General features: G+C 42.0%; 1 protein-coding gene across 3 annotated transcripts in view; it reads right to left on the bottom strand.

Annotated features, from left to right (window-relative positions):
* The window catches only part of adam19b (ADAM metallopeptidase domain 19b), a 134,619-nt gene that overhangs the window by 42,722 nt on the left and 68,936 nt on the right, over positions 1-22,961 (bottom strand). Inside the window, exons 1-9 of one of the 3 annotated variants that reach the window (XM_052014410.1) lie at positions 15,521-15,599; positions 14,229-14,408; positions 13,275-13,351; positions 8,565-8,754; positions 7,933-7,998; positions 6,281-6,352; positions 5,654-5,820; positions 3,678-3,762; positions 962-1,101 (exon numbers count right to left, since the gene is read on the bottom strand). In XM_052014410.1, coding sequence (XP_051870370.1) covers positions 962-1,101; positions 3,678-3,762; positions 5,654-5,820; positions 6,281-6,352; positions 7,933-7,998; positions 8,565-8,754; positions 13,275-13,351; positions 14,229-14,285 — 854 coding nt within the window. In that variant the 5' untranslated portion in view covers positions 14,286-14,408; positions 15,521-15,599. Of the gene's footprint in view, positions 1-961; positions 1,102-3,677; positions 3,763-5,653; positions 5,821-6,280; positions 6,353-7,932; positions 7,999-8,564; positions 8,755-13,274; positions 13,352-14,228; positions 14,409-15,520; positions 15,600-22,961 lie in introns of those variants that run through there. The other 2 variants (XM_052014408.1, XM_052014409.1) reach the window with 2 other exon arrangements.

Here is a 22,961-nt window from a genome sequence, read left to right on the forward strand (position 1 = left end):
GATCATCTAAGACTCTGCTGTCCATATTTTACGTCACTCCAGATCTCATCCAGGTTTGGTGTGGCAACTGCTCTGCCCCGGACCACAAGAAACTGCAGAGAGTTGTGGACACAGCCCAGTACATCACAGAAACCAGCCTCCCCTCCATGGACTCTGTCTATACCTATCACTGCCTTGGTGAAGCAGCCAGCATAATCAAAGACCACACCCACCCAGGTCATTCTCTCTTCTCCCTTCTCCCATCAGGCAGAAGATACAGGAGCCTGAGGGCACATACCACCAGGCTCAAGTACGGCTTCTATCCCACTGTGATAAGACTATTCAACAGTTCCCTTATACGATGAGATGGACTCTTGGCCTCACGATCTACCTTGTTTGATCTTGCACCTTATTGTCTACCTGCAATGCACTTCCCTGTAGCTGTGACACTTTACTCTGTGTTCTGTTATTGTTTTTACCCTGTACTACCTCAATACACTGTGTAATGCATTGATCTGTACGAATGGTATGCAAGACAAGATTTTTCACTGTACCTCAGTACAAGTGATAAAATAAACCAATACCAATCCACCCTACACCCTGTGCTGATTGCTCCTGCCTGACCACATCTCAGCTTTAAAATCCTCATTCTGGTATTCCAATCCCTCCACGGCCTTGTCCCTCCTACTCTGGAACTTCCTCCAGCCCTCCAATGCCTCAGAGATGAGAAAATACTGGAAAACACACAGCGTCAGTGGACACAAAATATGAGGTAATGTTTCAGGGACAGGATCTTCTATCAATGAGTTATCAGGCACAAAGGAAAGAATTTTTCTTCTTGAACTTTGTCTTTTATGGAAAAGGTCTCCTGTTTGTACACAACAATGGGGTCGACCTCAAGGGTTACTTGGTAAGGGTAGGCTCCACACAACACCCACAATATCACAGTTAGACACCACCCCAGCAATGTTAGGGCCCTCACCCAGTGGCTGCTGCCATAATACATCCTCCATCTTCTGGGCGAGCTGAACAGCAGCCTTCAGCATCATGGCTCATACCAAAGTTGTGTCCCATCTCATGGGCCATGGTAGCAGCAACACCAATTGCACTGTCGGAGTGATCCTGGAGGGAGAGGAGATCAATGGTGAATGGAGAATAGTGAGATTGAAGAACAGTGTTTTTTCTTACCAATCACCCATGGCATGTTTATTCTTGTTCATGATCAATGTTTCAATCTTTTCAATATTAGTAATTGTTTATCATTGTCACATGTACTGAGATACAGTAAAAAGCTTTTGCTTGCACGCCATCCAGCCAATCATTCCAGACATAAGTACATAGAGGTAGTACAAAAGGAAAACCATAACAATACAGAATATAATGTTACGGTTACAGAGAAAGTGCAGTGCAGGTAGACAAATAAAATGACGAGGTAGTTTGAGAGATCAGGAGTTCTTTATTGTACAAGAGGGACATTTATGAAGGGCATAGATAGGGTAAATGGGCACAGTCTTTTTTCCAAGGTTGGGGAATCAAGGACTAAAGGGCATTGGTTTAAGATAAGGGGGAGAGATTTAATAGGAACCTGAGGGTCAGCTTCTTCACCCAGAGAGTAGTCAGGATATGGAATGAGCTGCCAGAGGAAGTGGTTGAGGCAGGTACATTAACAACATTTAAGAATATACTTGGACAGGTACATGGATAGGAAAGGTTTACAGAGATATGGGCCAAACATGGGAAAATGGGACCAGCTCAGATGGGAATCTTAGCAGACATAGACCAGTTGGGCTGAAGGGCCTTACTCCATGTACCAAGATACAGTGAAAAGCTTGTTTGCATGCAGTCCAGACAGATCATTCCATAAATACATCAAGATAGTACAAAAGGAAAACAATAACAGAATGCAGATGTAGTGTTACAGTTACAGAGAAAGTGCAGTGCAGGTAGACAAATAAAGTGCAAGGCCCATGACGAGCTAGGTTGAGAGATCAGGAATTCTTTATCATACAAGAGGTCCAGTCAAGAGTCTTATAAAATAGTAAAGTAATTACAGTATTGGTTTGGCTGTGTGATGCTTAAACACAAAGAAAGGAAGGAAAGAACTTAATTTAGGAAGTGCCTCAAGATGTCCAAAGTTGCCATATCACCAATGAAATATTTCTGGACTCCATACGCTGTAGGGAAGCTGACAGCCAATCCGTACATAGTAAGGTCCCATACACAACAATGAGGTAATGATTAGATATTTTGTTTCTTTTAACTGAGGGATAAATATTTCTTGTTCCCCATCAAAAAGTGCTGTTCAATCTTTGACACTCAGCTGAGAGGACAGTCAGGATCTCCGTCTAAGGCCTCATGTGAATGACATCACCTCCAACAGGGTGGTACTAAGGTATCAGAGCGGATTCTGTGCACAAGTATCCAGAGTGGAACCTGAACCCACGGCCTTCTGATGGAGGTGAGCAAACTACCAACTGAGCAAGGCCTGACACCCGAGCTAAGGCCAGTGCCCTCACATTCATGAGCAAGAGGATTAAAACAGGTCTCATCATCAATTCTTTCCTGGTGCTGCAGTAGTGTTCCAGGGCAATGGCACTCTCCTCTTGTAGTCTTTGGGGCATGTCCCCATTAACCCTCACCAACTTTTATCAATGCACCATAGAAAGCATCCTATCCAGATGCAAAAGAGCTTGATATGGCAACTGCTGTGCCCAAGACCATAAGAAACTGCAGAGAGTTGTGGACACAGCTCAGCACATCACCAAAACTAGCCTCCCCTCCATGGACTCTGTCTACACTTCTCGCTACCTCAGCAAAACAGCCAACATAATCAAAGACCCCACCCACTCCGGACATTCTCTCTTTCCCTCCTCCCGCCAGGCAGAAGATACAAAAGCATGTACCACTAGGCTCTATCCCACTGTGATAAGACTACTGAACAATCCCCTTGTGCAATAAGGAGGACTCTTGACCTCACAATCTACCTCGTCATGGCCTTGCACCTTATTGTCTACCTGCACTGAACTTGCTCTGTAACTGTAACACTATATTCTACATTCTGTTATTGTTTTTTCCTTGTACTACCTTAATGTACTGATGTGATGAAATGATCTGTATGGATGGCATGCAAAACAAAGTCTTTCGCTGTACCTCGGTATATGTGACAATAATAATAAACCAATTTCTTGCACTGGGCCAGATGGAACAGCTACGAGACATGGGAGCAGCCGTACATCCAGGCATGGTCCTATCCCCACACACAGAGACGCACTGATCACAAACTGACCCATCTCCTTCTTGAAAATCAGGAGTCCCAGTCTAGAGATTCACTCCCATCTTTTCCCCTAAATTTGGACGCACAAATACAGTCTCTAGGTTGAATAATCTTAACCTTAAGTGGCAGCCATTTTGATTACTGGAAAGAAAAGGATCCAATCCATTGTCTTAATTTTATTATTACCAACCAAATTATAAAAATAAATTATAGAACCATTTAGTCATTAACCTTTAAAATTCACCAAGTGGATTTGAAACGGAAATGAAAACAGTACAAAAAGTACTAAAGGGAATTTACTAAGGAGAGAATCATGCCATTGAAGCCACAATCTACCACTAAGTTTTATTGATCACTCCAACACTGATTGGTGGAAAATAAATCTGAACTTTATTGTATCAGATCACCTGCAGCATTCACTCACCATATTCACACCTCCTGATTGATAATCTGAACACATACCCATCAAGGGTGCCAAGCCAATGGTAGTACCATTGAAGGTGATCCCCCTAAATACAAAAACATTCAGCGTTACAAGACAGGAATAAAATCAAGGAGAAGAAAAGGCCATTTTTTTGGCTGAGCTCCCTCAATTATTAACTCATCCAACAGTGTCCTTCAAAGTATGGGGATAATTTCCTTAGAATATGCTACAAGTGACTTTCAATCTATTACCCACATTGGAAAGAGCAAGAAGGACTTTCCAATGCCAGAAGTATGTGGCAGAAATTCGTCCTGGGACTGATGCCAAAATAAAATCAACGGGCACAAAATCATGGACAGTATTCATTCAGAAAATCCATAACACAACCCCTATCCTTTCCCTCATTTCTATGATCCAGACTGGCAAATTACATGACATCCTTTACATGAAGAAGCCATTTGCAAAATCTGATCTATATTCACTTCTCATTAATCTATGGTTCTGTCCAGTATTATTTTGGCTGAGGTTTTTACCAAATTCAGTATTTTGTACGTTACTGAAGTTTTCCCTTAACTACCTACTTTACAGACTGTAAAAGCAACCTTTGTTTGCATACTGTTTATATAAACTGTATCACACATATACCCTTTCCAGCTGGGATCATTTGTTGGTGATTAGAATTGGACACCTACTGATTCTTCCTCTTCCCGATACAGGAAGGTGGGTGTGGGGTGCTGTTCTGAATGGCAATGCAGCTATGTAAACAATCTGGAGACCTGTGATGAGTGTGGTTCAACTGTAGACTCATGCATCTCAACTTCATGATATTAGAGTTGGTATTTTACAAAATGCCTTATCTTTATCTCAAGATAAGTCACCCACGTAAGCAAGAGGTGATTATTTTTTCTCTCTCTGAGGGCTGTGAGGTGTTTTGTTCAATTTATTCAACAGATGTGGGCTTTGCAGGCTGAGCCAGCATTTACTTGCTCTTCCCTAATTGCCCTTGAGAACGTGGTGGAGAGCTGCCTTCTTGAATTGCTGCAGTGCATCCATTAGACGGTACAAACTGCTGCTACTGTGTGTCAGTGGTGGAGTGAGTGAATGGTTGTGGATGGGGTGCTTATCAAGCAGGCTGCTATTTCCAGTATGGTGTTAAGCAGCTTGAGTGTTGTTGACGCTGCACTCATCCAGGCAAGTGTAGAGTAGTCCATAACTTCCTAACATCATTGTGGGTATACCCTCACCTCACTGACCACAGTGATTCAAGAAGGCAGCTCACCACTTTCTCAAGGGCAACTAGGGATGGGCAATTAAATGCTGGCTCAGCCTGCGAAGCCCACATCCCTTGGATGAATATTAAAATCAAATCTTCCAGCAGATTATTTGTTGCTCCAGATTCTAATATCTCCAGTCTTTTGCGTCCATCCCACGGAAACTGCTCGACCTGCTGAGTTCTTCCATTAAGATTGTTTGTTGCTTACAAACTAATAGGCACTCCTGACTTGAGCCATGTAGAGCATTTGGAATCTCTTTCTCAAAGGTGAGTGGATGCAGAGTCTTTGAATACTTGAAGGCAGAGATGGATGGATGGATGGATGGATGGATGGATTCTTGATAAGTAGGGGATGAAAGGTTGTCAGGGGGGCCAGGTAGGAATGCGGAATTGAGGTTACAACCAGGTCACCCGTGATCCTATTGAATGACAGTGAAAGCTCAATGGACCGAATGGCCTACTCCTGTTCCTAATTCAAATGATTTGCTGAAAGGGGACAGCATTCTGGTGGTGAAGGGAGTTGGAATGCAGATAATACAATGTTACGGAACACTTTATTGGGGATGAGCACTGGGAAATTCTCCCAATGTCTTGCATCAAGCAGAGAGCCCATCTCAGTGGGTTTTAGCTGGTATTAGTTACTCTTTTTGCAGTACAAGTACTTACCCTGGAGGAAGACAAGGAAAATGCCCTTGGCACTTACGTGATCAGCTGCGCATTATCGTGCTTCTTCCGGGTCAGTGCCTGCCGTCTCCATTTCAAAAAGGACCAGAGGGTGCTGTAGGGATTCTCCCTCACTTCACACTTGTTCTCATGAGTCCACACCTCCAAGTGAACCAGTGCAATCCTGATATTGAGTGACCTATAATACTGAGAGAAACATGCCAGTAAAGAGGCAGACTTGAAAAGTGAATCAAAACGCAAGAGCTGGCTCTGTGCACGTGCCCAGCACTGGTGATCCCAAAACACACCCACTGGCCTGCAACAGTTATTATTTCCAGTGAATTTGATGCACATTTGCAAGCCCTCCAGATTCCACACTGTAATGCAATTTTTCATTCCAGTCAGTAGTAAGAAAGGATTTCGATGCCACCTATTGCCAGCTCTGGACATTCTGGAAGTGTGTTACAGTCAACCAAGTGGTGTTGAAATGTGGCCAATATCAGAATGTAGCCAGCACTACAGCCAATTTCACAGGACAATTGGAGGCCAAGTTCTCCAAATGGACAAAGACACCAACACACACACACACACACACACACACACACACTCACACATGGATACAGTTTGTGAGTACAAACATATAAAGACCTCTCGCACATGTTCTCACCTTATCAACATAATTGGCAGTTTCCTTCATCTTCTGTTTTGTTTTCTCAAGATCCCAGTGATGTTTCTGAAACTAAAAAAATGATAGATTTAGATAAAGATGTATAGCATTCAGCCCAAATTAGAGGCACTGTTTGTTTCATTCCATCTCATCTGCAAGCTCACTGTTTGTCTACTGCAACAACTGACTACTCTTCCAAAATTATTCCCATGTCATAGGGACAAAAGAACTACAAGATCAAGAAAGGGCCTTCTCTTTCCTCAATGGTCCCATGACACAACAATAACGTTGACTAATCATGGAAATCAATTTCTATCAAATAGTCTTGGCTTTGGCCATGTTTCAGGGCAGCTGATCACTCTCTGCATACGGGAATACCTCCTGGAGTCTGAAAGAAAAGCAGAAAAGGCTGGAAACACTCAGCAGGTCAGGCAGCATCTGTAGAAAGAACAATGGAAATAATACTTCAAGTCAAAGACTGGTCATCAGAAAGAAAAACAGCTGCCTGATGTGTTGAGTGCTTCCTGCATTTTATGCTATTGTTTCAAATTTCCAGCATCTGCAGCTTTATTGATTTTCACTTCCTAGAGTCTCATTTCAATTTGTTACGTCAGGTCACTTCTCCCAAAAACCTGCAAATATTGTCTGGATTTACTTTTTTTTTAATCTTCTAGTTTGTACAGCCTTCATGCAGTTCCCAAAGCACAGGAGGCTGTCTCTCAGTGAATCTTACAGAAGTTTGGACCCAGCTGGTTCATACTGGGAGCACAGGAGAGAGTTTTATCTTTCAATATTTGGTGAAACTGCTGGCAGTGGGAGTATCTGATACCAAATCTGAGGGAAAACTAAATGACGGTCACTTTCCTACCGCAGATTAATGTTTAAAGCTTAGACCTCGTGGTCCATAACTTTTGTGCCAAACCAGACAATGCACAGGGAAGGGAATATCTTTAGCAAGGTCAACAATACAATGGTGTTAACTGAGGTGCTGATGAGGTTTACATGCTGGTGGATGTAAAATCTTCTTTGACCCAAGGCAGTGAATAAGTGCTGAAACTGGTCTCAGGGTCCCCATCAGTTTCTTGTTGCCATGTTTGCAATTCAGTAACCCTTGATCAAAAGCACATGAAGATCAGGGGAAGATAGTCCCAAAGGTGCCCACAATCTTTGCAAAAGATTTTCATAAATACTGTAAAAACAGAGTACAGCCTGATTTTCTAACATTCCCAGAGCTGTTAAGTTGTGACAGATAGCTGGGAAAATCAAGATAAGAACTCAGCTCTTACTGAAATAGGTCTTGGCTTTCTGTGATGGTGTAAAGTAGGCAACAGAGAGGTGACAACCAGTGTTAAATTCTCCACATTTTTTTTATTTCTATTGAAATCAGTGAGAAAGAAAATGGGTTATCAGTTTCTTGATCTTCCACTTTACACCATCACACAAAGTCAACACCTATGTCAGTGAATGCTGTCTGAATCCAACATCCCTTTTTGGTCTCCAAAAACTCTAAACCACAACCTTCCCTCAGACTTCCCTGACTTCTCTTCAGTTCCAATCTTTTCCACCTCATTGGGCCTATGAGCTTTGATCCTTCACCTGTCACTGAATAAAGCAAAGCAGTGAAGAATTTTAAGGAATATTAAGAGCCTTACCTCAGCATAATCAGCCACTAAATAAAGTTCCACATACTTCATATCCTTCACCACATCTCTCTTGTTCTGTGGAGAGTAGAAATAATACTTAGAGGTCTGGGTGTACAACCGTATAACATCATTCTTGCAGGACAAGTGAACTAAAAGTTAAACCAGTCAATCCTCTAATGCGACTGAGTCTCAAAATTTGAGTTCTCCAATTCATGCAGTTAGTGTCCTGCATACAACCACTTAACACATTGATTGAAATCCCTCCCTAAATCTTTAATGCCAAAAGCCTGTTTAAAGTAGACATATTAACCAATAAACTAAAATAGTGGAAAAAGAATTTTGAAATGGTGGTTGTTCATTCACTTACAATCAACCTTTGGTTTATCATGATACCTGGTATACTATTTTTGCCATGTGATTTTCATAATAGTCAAAGGGTTTACTTCTTTAATCTTCTCCAAATTGGCAGTACGCTCTTTAATTTCTGATGTTGAAGTCTATGTGCTCTCGGCCACAGAAATGTTATTAGTTATCCCACTCACCAACAAACAGTAGACACAAATAAATGACGCACGGCATAATGAACAGGTTAAGATTCTTTGTATGAATTTTGCCGAAGCCCCCATTTCTATGAATCTTACCCGATGATGAGTTGGATGAAGGTGACTGGTGAAATCTTTGATCCAGTTTTCCTTGTGTTCACTCTGTTGATGACCACAGGTCCCATTTTTCAGCTTTAGATACTCAGCCCTGTAGATGAGATGTTGGCTGAGACCATCGTCAAGTGGCTGCACGAGGTAGCTGACGTTTGTGTTTAGAACGATCAGACCCCTAGCACAGAAGAAACCATTCAGGCAATATATTTTCCATTACTGGAGAACAATTATTAACTTGTCAAAACCTTATGGCATCAAAGTTAAAAGGTCACAGAATTAAATGATATAATGTTCGATCTTTCAATTCTGGGATCCAAGTTCAAATCCACCACACACCAATGTGTGGGCCAGTGTGAGGATCCAATGTGAAATGATTTTAGGTAGTTTTAGCTACCTCACACTAACTATGGCCCCACCATCATAAAATAAGCACTTCTGGCTTTAAACTGATATTCTCACTCGCTGAGGGCATTGGTAGAACAGTCAATGTGTGGAACGGATGTATGGGAGAGAGCAAAATTGGTCTTTGGGTGAGAGGTCAAAACATATGATATAGGCAGGCTGGTCTACACACTCCACCAGATATTCTCTTCCATCAAGATCAACAGAAAAAGGTACCAGGCAGGTGAAGATGGGGGTGAGGGCTGTCTCACTACCAGCCACCTCACTAGTAATTGATAATTCTAATTGGTTTATTATTGTCACATGTACCGAGGTACAGTGAAAAACCTTGTTTTGCAAGCCATCCATATAGATCATTTCACCACATCAGTACATCGAGGTAGTACAAGGGAAAAGCAATAACAGAATGCTACTGTTAATAAATAAAGTGTTACAGTTTCAGAAAAGCACAGTGCAGACAGGCAATAATGTGCAAGGCCATGATGAGGTAGATTGAGGGGTCAAGAATCCATCTTATCATACAAGAGGTCCGTTCAATAGTTTTATAATAGTGGGATAGAAGCTATCCTTGAGCCTGGTGGTACATGCTTTCAGGGTTTTTTATCTTCTGCCTGATGGAAGGGGGGAGAAGAGAAAATGTCCGGGGTTTGGTGGGAGGGATATTTGATTATGTTGGCTGCTTTACCAAGGCAGCGAGAAGTGTATGGAGGGGAGGCTGGTTTTGATGACGTGCTGAGCTATGTCCACAACTCTCTGCAGTTTCTTGCGGTCTTGAGCAGAGCAGTTGCCATACCAAGATGTGATGTATCTGGATAGAATGCTTTCAATGGCGCACCTATAAAAACTGGTGAGGATCGATAGGAACATGCCAAATTTCCTTTGCCTCCTGAGGAAGTAGAGGCACTGGTGAGCTTTCTTGGCCATGGCATCTAAGTGGTTGGACCAGGATAAGCTATTGATGATGTATTACTACTTATATTGTCATGTTGAGACTGAATTTTAGTTTGGTAAGCAACTTAGGAACAAGAGGAAGAATAATTGGAAGATGTATTAATAAGTCACATTATCTCAGCTTAGAGTTTAAATCGTAAGCATAAATAGGAGTTTATTTCAACTGTACAAGCAATGTGTGTGCATTTTCCATACATTTTACCGAACAGGAAAGTCTACGGTTCATTTTCTTATCAATGAATGGGCTGGATAAAGCAGGAAAATGCTGCTATTTCTACTCAGGGAGATCAAATCCAGATCTCGGCATATCAACTTCACAACTTTGCCCATCTTGATTCCAGTTCAGTGAAGCTCAACTTCTACTGAACTCATCTCCATCCTATGTTGTTCTCCACCAGCAAGGTAGAAACTTATCCCAATAATTACTGGGAAAAGGGGGAGTATTGACTGAATAGTAAATACTGACAAGACACGTAGAAAATTCTTCTGGTCTTCTTTGATTAAAAGCACGGGCACTTCAACACAAAGAGGACCTCAGTTTAATATCTCTTATAAAAGACTGTGCCCTGTCAGTGTGACATATTTAAATATTACATTGTTCAATAATGCTTTCAAATGTCAGCCTAGATTGTGCGCTCAAGTCTTATGAATTATGGAATGAACTCAAATCTTTAGATTCAAGAGGTAACCACTAAGGCAGTGCTAAACTAATAATTACCTTAACTTTTATCACACTGGCCTAGTTTCTCCACCTTAACAACACAGACTGATGGTCCAGTTTTGAAGTACAGAATCTGTGTGGGATATTAACAAAGTAATTCTGCCTCATCAGGAAAGGTACAACACACATTCCTTGCAAAAACTGAAGAGCAAAGTTCTCCATCTGCAACCAATTTGCTCCGTGTTTCCATATAAACATTAATAAACTGATCTGATTGATCCTGACAGAACATGCACTGCAGGAAGTTCATTGTTTTCATCCGGGGAGATGTCTTGTGGTTTCTTTCAGTTATAAATAGGAAAATTCTTTTTATACTGACTTGAGGCATGAAACTCCCAAACATCTGCTCTTACAACCCTCAGCTGTTGCTACACTCCCAAGAACTCCTCCATCTTCACTTTGATCTTGGCTTTGGCTTATTGTATAGAACACTAGTTGCCAAGTAACATAACTCAACTTACTACATATTTGAATAGAAAACAGATCCATTCCAAGTTGTCATTCCAAGGTTAGTTTGTTTACCGGTAACTAAACACTGGAAGATCTCAGATAGTTGGGTTACACTTCAAGGGAAGTTAACACTGTTAATAGACAGCATCCCAACATCTACACAATGAGTAAAAGGCCACCATGACAAATGAATATGGACATTTTTCCCTTTTCCCTGGGAGGTGTTATGCACCCCGTCAGTACACACAGATAGGAGAAATGAAGGAAATCAGGAGCTCATGTTCTTCATTCTATTTGGTTATGATGTTCCTCAGACTTACTGTTCGAGTAAGACCTTAAATGAGATTGTGGTCCTCAATAAAACAATATTGAGATGTGCGGGGAATAATCCAAAATCGGTCACCTTAGCAAGGACAGTGGACAGTTGGAAGTTTCACTAACAATGGATGTCAGAGCTTAACGCAGGCTCTCCTTTCTTCCTATGTAAGAACTGTACTTCAGCAATTTCTCCAACCCCTGTAACTACTACCACCAAGGAGGACAAGGGCAGCAATACCATGGGAACATAATCATCTCCAAATACCCTTCTAGGTCGTACACTAAACTGACATGAACATGTATCCTTGTTCCTTCATCATCTTTGGGTGATGCTTGAATCAGTGGAAAGCATTATGACTTGTGGCATCACAGCCTGGTATGAAAACTCCAATGCAGAGGAATGCAAGAGGCTACAGAGAGTGGTGGACTCAGCCAGTTCCATCAAGGGTACAGCTCTCCCCACCATCAAGGACATCTACAAGAGGTGATGTCTCAGGAAGGCGACATCTATCATCAGGGACTCCCACTATCTGGGCCATGCCCTCTTCTCAATGCTGCCATCAAACAGAAGGTACAAGAGCCTGAAGACTTAACAACAGATTCCTCCCCACTGCCATCAGGTTCTTGAACCAACCTGAAAATCCCTCACACTACCTCGGACTGTACTTCTTTCTCTCTCTCTCGATCTTGCACTAGTGTTGTTATATTTATTTTGTCGTGCATGTTATGTATGATTTACATAATGTTAATTTAAGTTTACATGTAAAATGTAAAATTGTAACTAAAATTTTACATGTAAAATGTAAATTTACATAATGTAAGTTAATGTTAACTTATGTTTGTCAAGGTTGTAATGTACTGTGCTGCTGTTGCAAAAAGCTAATTTTCATGGCATTTACACCCTGTGTACGTATGCCAACGACCTGAACTTGAACTTTAATATCCAGGAATTCCTGATGTAACAGTAAACTAGTTTCAGTCATTGCACTCTTTAGCATAGTCAGAAGGCCAAGGATATGAACCCTACTTCAAAGACATGAGTATACAATGTAACCTGACACTTCAGTGGACCACCAAAGCAAAGCTGCTCTGTTGGAGCAACTTTCCTTCAGGCGACACAATAATAAAATCCCTTTTTCCCTTCTTATGTGATTGCAAAACACCCCGTGGCACTGTGGAGAACAGGAAGCTCTCCCAGTTACCAATCGTGCAATGATAACAAAAAGAATTGCCTCAATGCTGCTTGTGGTGCTTTCACATGAACAAGTTGCCCGCCAGAATTCCCGATGTTGCCTCACTACAGCAATTAACTACCCTCAAATAAAAAATTCTGTGAAGTACTTCAGGATAACTTCAGGGGCTATAGAAATGCACGTCTTCTGGACTTGTGTGGGGGTACATCCTTCTAGGTCATACATTAAACTGACATGAACATATATCCCTGTTCCTTCATCATCCTTGGATCACGTTTGTATCAGTGGGAAGCATTCTGAGTGGTGGCATCACAGCCTGGTATGGAAACTCCAATGCACAGGAATGCAAAGAGGCTACAGAGGGTAGTCGATGCAGCCAGTTCCATCACAGATACAGATCTCCCGATCATCACTACTCAGGCCACGTTGGTTCAGGGAGACAACTCACCACCATCTTTTCAAGACAACTAGGCATCGGACAACAAACACCAGCCATCGTTACTCATAACCTACTTTTCCCCAGCTCCCTTCTCACACCTTCACTGCAGCTAAGTCTTCTTGGAACACTCATCAGACAATTTGCAAATCATTCCATTTCTTTTTCATTGTTAAGTAGATAGTTATTTATGGTCATCGAAATGGATGCACGGTCAGTCTTACCGCAGACCTCCACATGTGCTCAGTACTACACTGGAATGCTCAAACCCCTTCACATTGCCATGGTAAAAACAGTGTGCCTAAAATAAAAGCAAACAGTAGGTACACATTAATAATGGCGAAGTATGCCCAGGCTTCACATACAGCAGCTGCTTGGGTTAATCTGTTAGAGTCATAATGGGTTTTTATATTATTTACTTACAATACAATAAGCCATTCAGCCCATTTGAGTCGATAGAATATAGAACAGTACAGCACAGAACAGGCCCTTTGGCCCACAATGTTGTGCTGACATAGCTAATCCCTCCTGCCTACAGAATGCCCATATCCCTCTATTTTCCTCTCATACATGTGCCCATCTAAGCCCACCTTAAAAGGCCCCAATGAATCTGCCTCCGCCACCCTATCAGGCAACGCATTCCAGGCATTCACTACTCTCTCAGTAAAAAACGTACCCTACACATCTGTTCTGAACCTACCCCTTCTCACCTTAAATGCATGCTCTCTGGTACTGGATTGCTCAATAATGAGAAAAAGATATTGCTTGTCCACCCTATCTATGCCCCTCATAATTTTATACACTTCCAACAGATCACCCCTCAGCCTTCGCCACTCCAGAGAAAAGAGCCCAAGCTTGTCCAGCCTCTCCTGATAGCACATGCCCTATACTTGGTCTCAAAGCATTCCCATCAATCCCATTCCCCAACCTATTTCCCAGTAACCTATTCTCCCTCACACACCGATTAGCAGCTAGACTATTGACCCCAGGACACAAGTTTTAGGGCCAAATTCAGTTAGTTAAATGCATTTGGAGTGGAAAACTATCTTCATTAACTATTCAATCATCATTAAAACCCATTGGCATCGAAATCCTTGTAGCCCTGGGCCAACTTGTGCTGGCTTTGGTTGCCAGTTCTGAGGCATCTATACATCAGCACTGCCAAGTCACAGACTTACATGAGTCCACAGTAAGTCCAGAGCTTTCTGAGTGATAGATGTCACCATATCTGTCATAGGGCTTCACCACTACACTCCAGCTGGAGTCCAGCAGCAAAATCACCTTGCTGAGATTCCCCAGTATTAGACTCAGATCCTACATCAAGTCAAACCTTGCGTTGTGTTGGACACCCTGTTCATCTGAAAAGAAATTCTTGGTTTACAAAAGCAGGAAAGATTTGTGTGTTTTTTCAAATTATTTTACTTCTATTTAATATTTTAATGATTTTGATTTTATTTTTAATAAAACCTCATTTTTAACTATTTACTTTATGATACGATTAAACATCTCTAAATGTTCAAGACATCTGACAGTGTTTAAATTCTTTGACTGCTTTGACAGAGCCCATCCTTTCTCTTGCCTCTCATCAGAGCCATTCTGGCAAAGAGGGTCCTCAGAACCATACTGCCCGAGAGCAACACACATGTACCCGGTTAGTCCAGGCATAAAGAGAGTGCAGGATGTGGAACCAGTCCAGGAGGTCTCCCCTTGCCGTGAAGCCAGGATGCCCGCTCAGGCAATGCCCATTTATCACACCGGAAGTAACCAGGTTGTTTTCAGGTGAACTTACAACAGCATGGCAGGGCCAAAGTACTGCTGTACACTGCTCTGACACTGGAAATGTGCTTTTAAAGTGGAACCTCATCCCTTCAGATATGAGCAATTGTTGAAGATCTTTTAAAAAATTAGAATGATTATTCTTTACTTTTAATTTTTCCTCTCTCTTTCTCCTAAACCCTTTCTCTCATTTTATTTTGCTTTTTATAGATTGAATTAAATAGGCTAGCTGAAATGTCCTCATTTAGGATCTGCACAAGGATTCTACAATATGATTGGTTTTGGAGACGTAACAATGCTTTCCCTGTTCACACACATCTCAAATCTCCTATCTATGAGCTTGCTCTGATTGTAACTAACTTCAATAGTGCAAAAGCCCACAGGAAGTCTGTGGACATGTAAATGTAATGCACAGTTAGTGCCATCTGTTCTCTGCTCTTTCTAAAATACAGGATAATTGTGCAGTTTTTTTCATTTATTCATCTCAGTTGAAAGTGCACCGGGTTTTGCAAACTTACAATAAGAAGAACATGTTTTGGGTGCATGAGTGGAATCGTACAGGTTATGTACGTGACACACCTCGGTCACGTATTGCAGGTGTACTTTTAGTTTAGCTTCAGTAGTTGCATCTCACAGTCATCAGCAGCCTAGCCCTTACCCAGTATACAGAGTCACACACATTACACAGGCTCACCTTGTGACCAGGGGAATTGGTCCTTTGCTGTCCATCCTGGCTATAGTGAGTCTCAGCATAACTTGGTGCCAACAGCTGCCTGAAAGACAGATAGAATTACATTTAACACCTCAGTAATATTGACAAGGCTTTGGAAAATCAGAATTCGCTTTCAAACAGTAAAAAAATCAAGTCTATGTTTTACATAAGAGGTTTTACGTAACCTCTATATTCCCTGGGCAAATTCTCACAATTCTGGTAACATCCATGGAAATGAGTATTACAGTTTTCCAGTTCAATGTTATCCTCTGTAGTATGGAGCCTGGAGCAATGTACAGTTGGCTAGAACAAACTGAACACTTTATTTTTGGATGTATTGGTACATCTGGGGCTGCTGCAGTGATGCACGGCAGATTCTCAGAATTCAAACCTGTTTCCTTTGAATAGCCTGGATCTGAAAATGAACAAGCCAGATAGAGCTGGGGCTGGGAGTGAGCAGGGATTGCGGGGGATGGGAGTGAAGGAGGAAATGTGGGGGAGTGAGGAGGGAATGTGGGGAGATGGGAGTGAGGAGTGAGTGTGGGGAATGGGATGAGGATGGAGCGTGGGGGGAGTGTGGTTATGGAGAATGAGGAAGGACTATGGTGAAGCTGGAGGACTGGTGTCTGGAACAGGTTGTGTCTACTGATGACTTCCATTCCAGGGCCTCATGGTCAAGATCAAACCTGACTCTTGATGGTGTGCTGAGGGAGTGCCTCACTGTCAGAAACCCCATCGATCGGATGTGGCACTAAATCTGGATTCTGACTGCTCTCTCAGATGGACATAAGGGATGGCACGGCACTACTTCAATACACAGCAAAGGACCTCCCATTTGTCTCCTGACCTCCAGTCCAAACATGTACACTGAATGGCAGATAATCACACTGGTGTCTTTGAGATCTAGCTGTTTGCAAATTGGCTGCTATTTTCCTATTTTACACTCATGACAGCATTGTATGACAAGAACTTTAATATAAGAACACAGAAAGCAGGGGCAGGAGTTGTCCAGCCAGCCCTTCACACCTGCTCCACCATTCACCATGATCTTCTACCTTGACTCTGTCTCCCTGTATTATCTATATTTGCCTTGGTTCCCTTATTATCAAGAAATCCATCAACTCTATTTTTGAATGAGCTGGGCCTCCACAGCCTCCTCGGATATTGAACCCTCTGTGTGAAGAAATTTCCCCTCATGTCAGTCCTAAATGACCTACCCCTTATTCTTTGATTGCGATCCTTAGTTTTCGATTCTTAAGGTGGGGGAATATCACAAGATCACAAGACAAGGTAGCAGAAGTAGGCTAATCCAGCCTGTTGAGCCCTTGTAAGAAGTTTGTAATTTCCAATGAGGTCTCGACTCATTTTCCTAAACTCTAGAGAGTACAGGCCTAATCTACTCAATCTCTCCTCATACAGCAAACCAAATATTTCTCAAACCAGTCCAGTGAACCTTTGCTCCACCTCTAAGTGGCAAGTACATCCTTTCTTAGGTAAGGATATCAAGAGTGTCCATGTTAGTCACACAGCATGGAAACAGGCCCTTCAGCCCAACAAGACCACATTGACCAACAAGGACCCATTTTTACACTAATCCGACCCTAACCCACCTTACCCTCCCCACATTCCCATCAACTTCCCCCTTATCTTCACACTAGGGGCAATTTACAGTGGCCACTTATCCTACCAACCTATGTGTTTTTGGGATGTGGGAGGAAACCAGAGCACCCAGAAGAAACCCATGCAGTCACAGGAAGAACGTGCAAACTCCGTACAAGCAACACCGCGAGTTCGGTGTGAACCCAGGTCGCTGGAGCCATGAGGCAGCAGCTCTACTAGTTGTGCCTCTCTACTGCACTATTTACTCCAGATGTGGGCCCACCAATGCCCTATACAAGTGCAGTAAGACATTCTTACTCTTCTATTCAAATCTTCTCATAATAAAGGCCAACATACCATTTGCCCTCTTAATTGCTTGCTATGCCTGCATGTTGGCTTTAAGTGACTTGTGTAAAAGTACACTGAGATTACATTGAGCATAACACTACCCAAATCTCTCACCATTTAAAATACACTGCTTTTCTGTTTTGTCCACCAAAGTGGATGACCTCTCATTTTGCCACATGACATTCCATCTGCCGTGTTCTTCCCCACTCACTCAACTTGCCTTTATCCTCTTGAAACCTCTTTACAACCTCCTCAATACTCACAATCCCACCTAGTTTAGTATCATCAGCACACTTGGAAATCTTGAAACCTCTTTACAACCTCCTCAGTACTCACAATCCCACCTAGTTTAGTATCATCAGCACACTTGGAAATATGACATTTGGTCCCCTCAGCCAAATCAGTGTCACATATTGGGAATAGCTAGGGCCCAAGCACTGAATCCCAATAAACACTAATCTCAGTCCAGCACCCTGAGATCAGTTGTTTATTCTCACTCCTTGCATTCTGTCCACTAACATCAGTCCATAGCAGATTATTACCACCAATTTCATATATTCTTGTGGATCAACCTCTTTGTAGAACCTGAAAACCCTTCTGAAAATTCAAATACATCACATCCACTGGCTCCCCTGTTTCTATTCTACTAGTCACATCACCAAAGAACTGCAGAAGATTTCCCTTTCATTTATCTGTGTTGGCTCTTCCAATCCTATTATTCTTTTCAAGGTGGTCTGTTATTACATCCTCTATTATGCATTCCAACATATTCGCTACTATTGACTTCAGGCTGACAGGATGATAGTTCCCTCTTTTCCCTCTCCCTCTTAAATAGTGCAGTCACATTTACCATCCCCCAATCCCCAGGATCAACTCCAGAATCTTTACAACATTGGAAGATGATAACCAGAGTATCCACTATCTCTACAGCCACCTCTTTCAAAATTCCAGGATGTAGTTCATCAAATGTTTGGGACCCATTAGCTTTCAAGCTTACCATCATCTATTACTTTTTGATGAAATATTATATCCTTCAGTTCCTTATTCTTGTGAAAGGCTTGCTTCTCTTTAGAACACATCACGTGGAAGCAAGTTCTTTTTTCTTCTATTTACATGTAACAGTTTTCCTTTCTACGCTCATGGAATCATGGTGACCATCACAAAATCAAATAAAACAAAAATCTTTTTTTGATCAGGCAAAAGACAAACAGCTTTTGTTCGCAGCCACTGACCTCTCTTGTCAACAGTAACATTGTCCATGCTCACACACGAAAAATAAAAATCAGTTTGTGTTTTTGCTAAACAGGCATAGTGAAGCCATTCATAAAAATCAAGCTGACTGCTAATGCAATAACCAGACTCCAGCAGTGCATTTGCAGATCAGCAAAGGCATATTGCACTGCAGAGGAGAATATAGGACCCAAGCCAATAAGAAGGTTGAGAAGGGTCACGATTACCTTTACTTCACATTTAGAATTCCACAGGAATTTGGATAATAGTAACCCTGGCATGCTATTTCACCTTGTCCAGAACAACGAAACCAGAGGATGTGATCTACATTTAAAAGGGGTTAAATTCAAATCCAATCTGTGGAAACAATGCCTCACTGAGTAACTAAACAATTAGAGTCCCTAAGGAAAGTAGTTAGTAGTAAATCAGATATAATTTACATATATTTAGTTCAGAAAATAACATTTTGAAATACAGAATTTGAGTAACTAGACATGACAAGTGAAATTAAGGCATAATTGCTTCCACCATCCCCTTGGGAAGTCTTCACTCACTGCAGCATTGTTTCTGCAGATTAGTTTTCTGTGGATTACTTTGACCTTTTACAAGCCTGTGTCATGTCTTCTGGATTTACAGCGCTTACAAGGAAAGAGTTGACTCTAAAGCTATGTCTCCAGCATTGGAGTTTTCCTGCTCTCATGTCCGGGTTTGTTGTAGACTAATCAATAGGGATCAATTGTTATGATTATTCACTGTCTCCATTATCATTGTATTGTGCACTAGCAATAGGACCGAAGGTGAACTGTTACCATGGTATTTTTTCATCTACCAACTCCTATGTTCCTAAGCTATGCGTTCAAAGGGAGGTGACATTTGTTTAGTGCAGCTAATTAGTGAAGACCAGGTCAGGGTGGGGGTTAGTCAATCAAGCTTCATTGAACCAGTTTTTAATGGCGTAGAGTATGTCCACTGCATGAATGCTAGACCTTCACTCTGTTTCCTTTCAAGTGTAGAGTCACAGAGTAACACAGAGAAACAGGCCCTTCAGCCCAACTCGTCCGTGCCTACCAAGGTACCCATCTAAGCTAGTCCCACTTGCCCGCATTTGGCCCATATACCTCTAAACCTTTCCTATCCATGTGCTTATCCAAATATATTTTAAATGTTGCTATTGTACCTGCCTCAACTACTTTCTCTGGCAGCTTGTTCCACATACACACCACCCTCTGTATGAAGAAGTTGCTCCTCAGTTCCCTTTCAAACCTCTCCCCTCTCACCTTAAACCTACACCCTCAAGTTTTTGGTTCCTTTTCCCTGGGAAAAAGACTGTGTGCCCTCTATTATGAGATGTTCTTTGTGGTCTTTATTATGAGAAAATCTGAAGAGAAGAGCAAGAATGTCTTACTACACTTGTACAGAGCATTGAATGGCCCACATTTGGAGTAAATACTGCAGTAGAGAGGCACAGCTAGTAGAGCTGCTGCCTCACAACCCCAGCAACTTGGGTTCAATCTGAACCTGTAGTGTTGCTTGCAGAGAGTTTGCAAGTTCTTCTTGTGACCGCATGGGTTTCCACTGGTTGCTCTGGTTTCCTCCCACATCCCAAAAACACATGGGTTAGTAGGAAAAAGACATTAACTACGCCTCTCATGATTTTATACACCTCTATGAAGTCACCCTTCAGTCTCCTATGCTCCAAGGAATAAAGTCCTAGCCTGCCTAACCTCTCCCAATAACTCAGGCCTTCGAGTCCTAGCAACATTTAGTGTAGTAGTCCTTCAGTCTCTAATGAAGTCTGTTTCAATTCTTTTACATTGGAGCTGATAACAATATAGAGACCTGTGCTTATATTGAATCTCCCATGTCCTTATTTGGTAAAAAGTACTTCTTGTAACGATATTGCTTTTGGATGTATGGTCACTGTAGGTTTGTGTCTAAATGTGGCACCCATAAGTGTAATACCAGGAAGAATAAATGAGATGAACGGCCACTCATTCAAATATTATTGGAGTTCTTTGATGTAAAACGTTGGCTGACACATCAGAAGAACTCAATGCTCTTTTTTGAAAAGACATGAGATCTCTCACTTTTGACCTAAGCAGACAGATGGGGCTGGATATAACATTCCATATGATTGAGGGTGTCTCCAAAGACGCAGCACCCTCTCTGATGTAGGCCTCTCTTCTGATGCTAACTGCTATCTTCTGTCAATTAAAAAACCCCACTGGGTTCCAGCAACCATGAACAGATATTTCAAATAGGAATCAAAAAGCAAAGAAGAGGTAAGGTAAGGTATCTATATTAGTCATATATACGTTGAAACACACAGTGAAATGCATCTTTTGCGTAAAGTGTTCTGGGGTAGCCCGCAAATGTCACCAAGCTTCCGGTGCCAACATAGCATGCCCACAACTTCCTAACACGTACGTCTTTGGAATGTGGGAGAAAACCAGAGCACCCGGAGGAAACCCACACAGACACGGGGAAAACATACAAACTCCTTACAGACAGTGGCGGGAATTGAACCCGGGTCGCTGGCGCTGTAATAGCATCACACTAACTGCTATACTACCTGGAAAATGAGATAAAAAATTCTGTAAATATTCACCAGATCAGTCAGCATCTGTGGGGAGAGAATCAGGGTTAAATTTTCAGGTTGATGACCATTAATCAGAACTGGGAAAAGTCAGAAATCAAACAGGCTGCAGAGAAGGGGGAGGGGTGGCGAGAACAAAGGGTGGGGAGACCAAGAGAGACTGGATGACACAAGATGTGGTGGTGCAGGCTGAGAGAGGGCAGTGAGAGACTGCCAATCACAGCTGATCACTCGGGATGGTGTAAATAGAGGGAGATCAATGAGGACAGAGGAGAGGGAAAAAAGCAACCCTGAAACTGTGAGATACAAAATTGTGGGAATCTGAACCAAAAGGTGAGGTTAGAAAGACCCTTATGGTCAGGGAGCATCTGTGGGGAGAGAAAATCTGAGTTAGTGTTACAGGTTAGTAGGGGGTGAATCTGTGGAATTCGTTGCCACAGAGGGCTGTGGAGGCCAAATCATTGGGTGCATTTAAGACACAGAGATTGATAGTTTCTTGATTGGTAAGGGGTTAAGGGTAATGTAGAGGAGGCAGGAGAACGGGGTTGAAGAAAAATCAGCCATGAATGAATGGCAGCGCAGATTTGATGTGCCAAATGGCCTAATTCTGCTCCTACATTTTATGGTCTTATTTTATGTCCTAGGTTGATACCCATCACCAAAACTTGGATGATATTTCAGCTCCTTAGGACTTGCAAAAACTTGCGCTAATAGGGCATCTTTAAATGTCCCAAAACTATTCATATTAGCATAAACTGAGAAATAAATGACATCAAGCTACGTGAAGAGACTTTAGAACAGGTGACCAAATGTGTGCTCAAGAAGGTAGGCCTTAAGGGCTGACAAAGGAGATGGCAATAGACAGGTTCAAGGAGTTCTAGAGCTGAAGGCACAGTTGGCAATGGTGGGAAGAAGAAAATGGGAGAGTATAAAATTAGAAGAGCGTGGAGATCTCAGATGGCTTGCAACTCTGGAGGAAACTACTGAAATATGAAGGGATTAAGTTCAGAGGAGTTTGAAATGGAAGATGAAAATGTTCAAACTGAAGCAACCAGCAACATAATGGCAAATCAGGAATGAGGAATGAAAGGTCTTGGTTCGAGTTCCAGACTAGGCCAGTGCTAGATAAGTTGAACCTTATGGAGGGTGGAAGGTGGGAGGCCAGCAGTGGAATAATTCCGTCTATTGGTAACAAAGATGTGGATGAGGCAACAAACTATAATGAGGGAAGGAGAGAGACAGGAGCTCAAAATAGATACAGAATCAGAAGCTCAGCCAAGTCAAATAGGACTGAGATCCTGAACTATCTGAACCATGCATGGAGAATAGAGAGATTGAAGATAATGATATTTGCCTTCCCAATATTTAGGGAAAATTTCTGCTCATTTAATGCTAGATATTGGACATAGATCAGGGAGGAAGGACAATGGTATGGTGAACTAGATCAAAAGTGAGTTTTGTGGGGGTTACTGGAGTGACAGACATGATAGTGGATGAACATTTTGGGAAGAGTAACCACAACTCATTATGTTCTAAGATAGTTACGAGTAAGGATATAATTGGATCCAGCGGGAAGGTACTAAATTGGGGGAGGGAAAATTACAACAGGATGAGACAGAAGCTAAGGGGCATTGATTGGTTATAGCTGCT

Source organism: Pristis pectinata, chromosome 4 (assembly GCF_009764475.1).
Source record: "Pristis pectinata isolate sPriPec2 chromosome 4, sPriPec2.1.pri, whole genome shotgun sequence".
NCBI lineage: Eukaryota > Metazoa > Chordata > Chondrichthyes > Rhinopristiformes > Pristidae > Pristis > Pristis pectinata.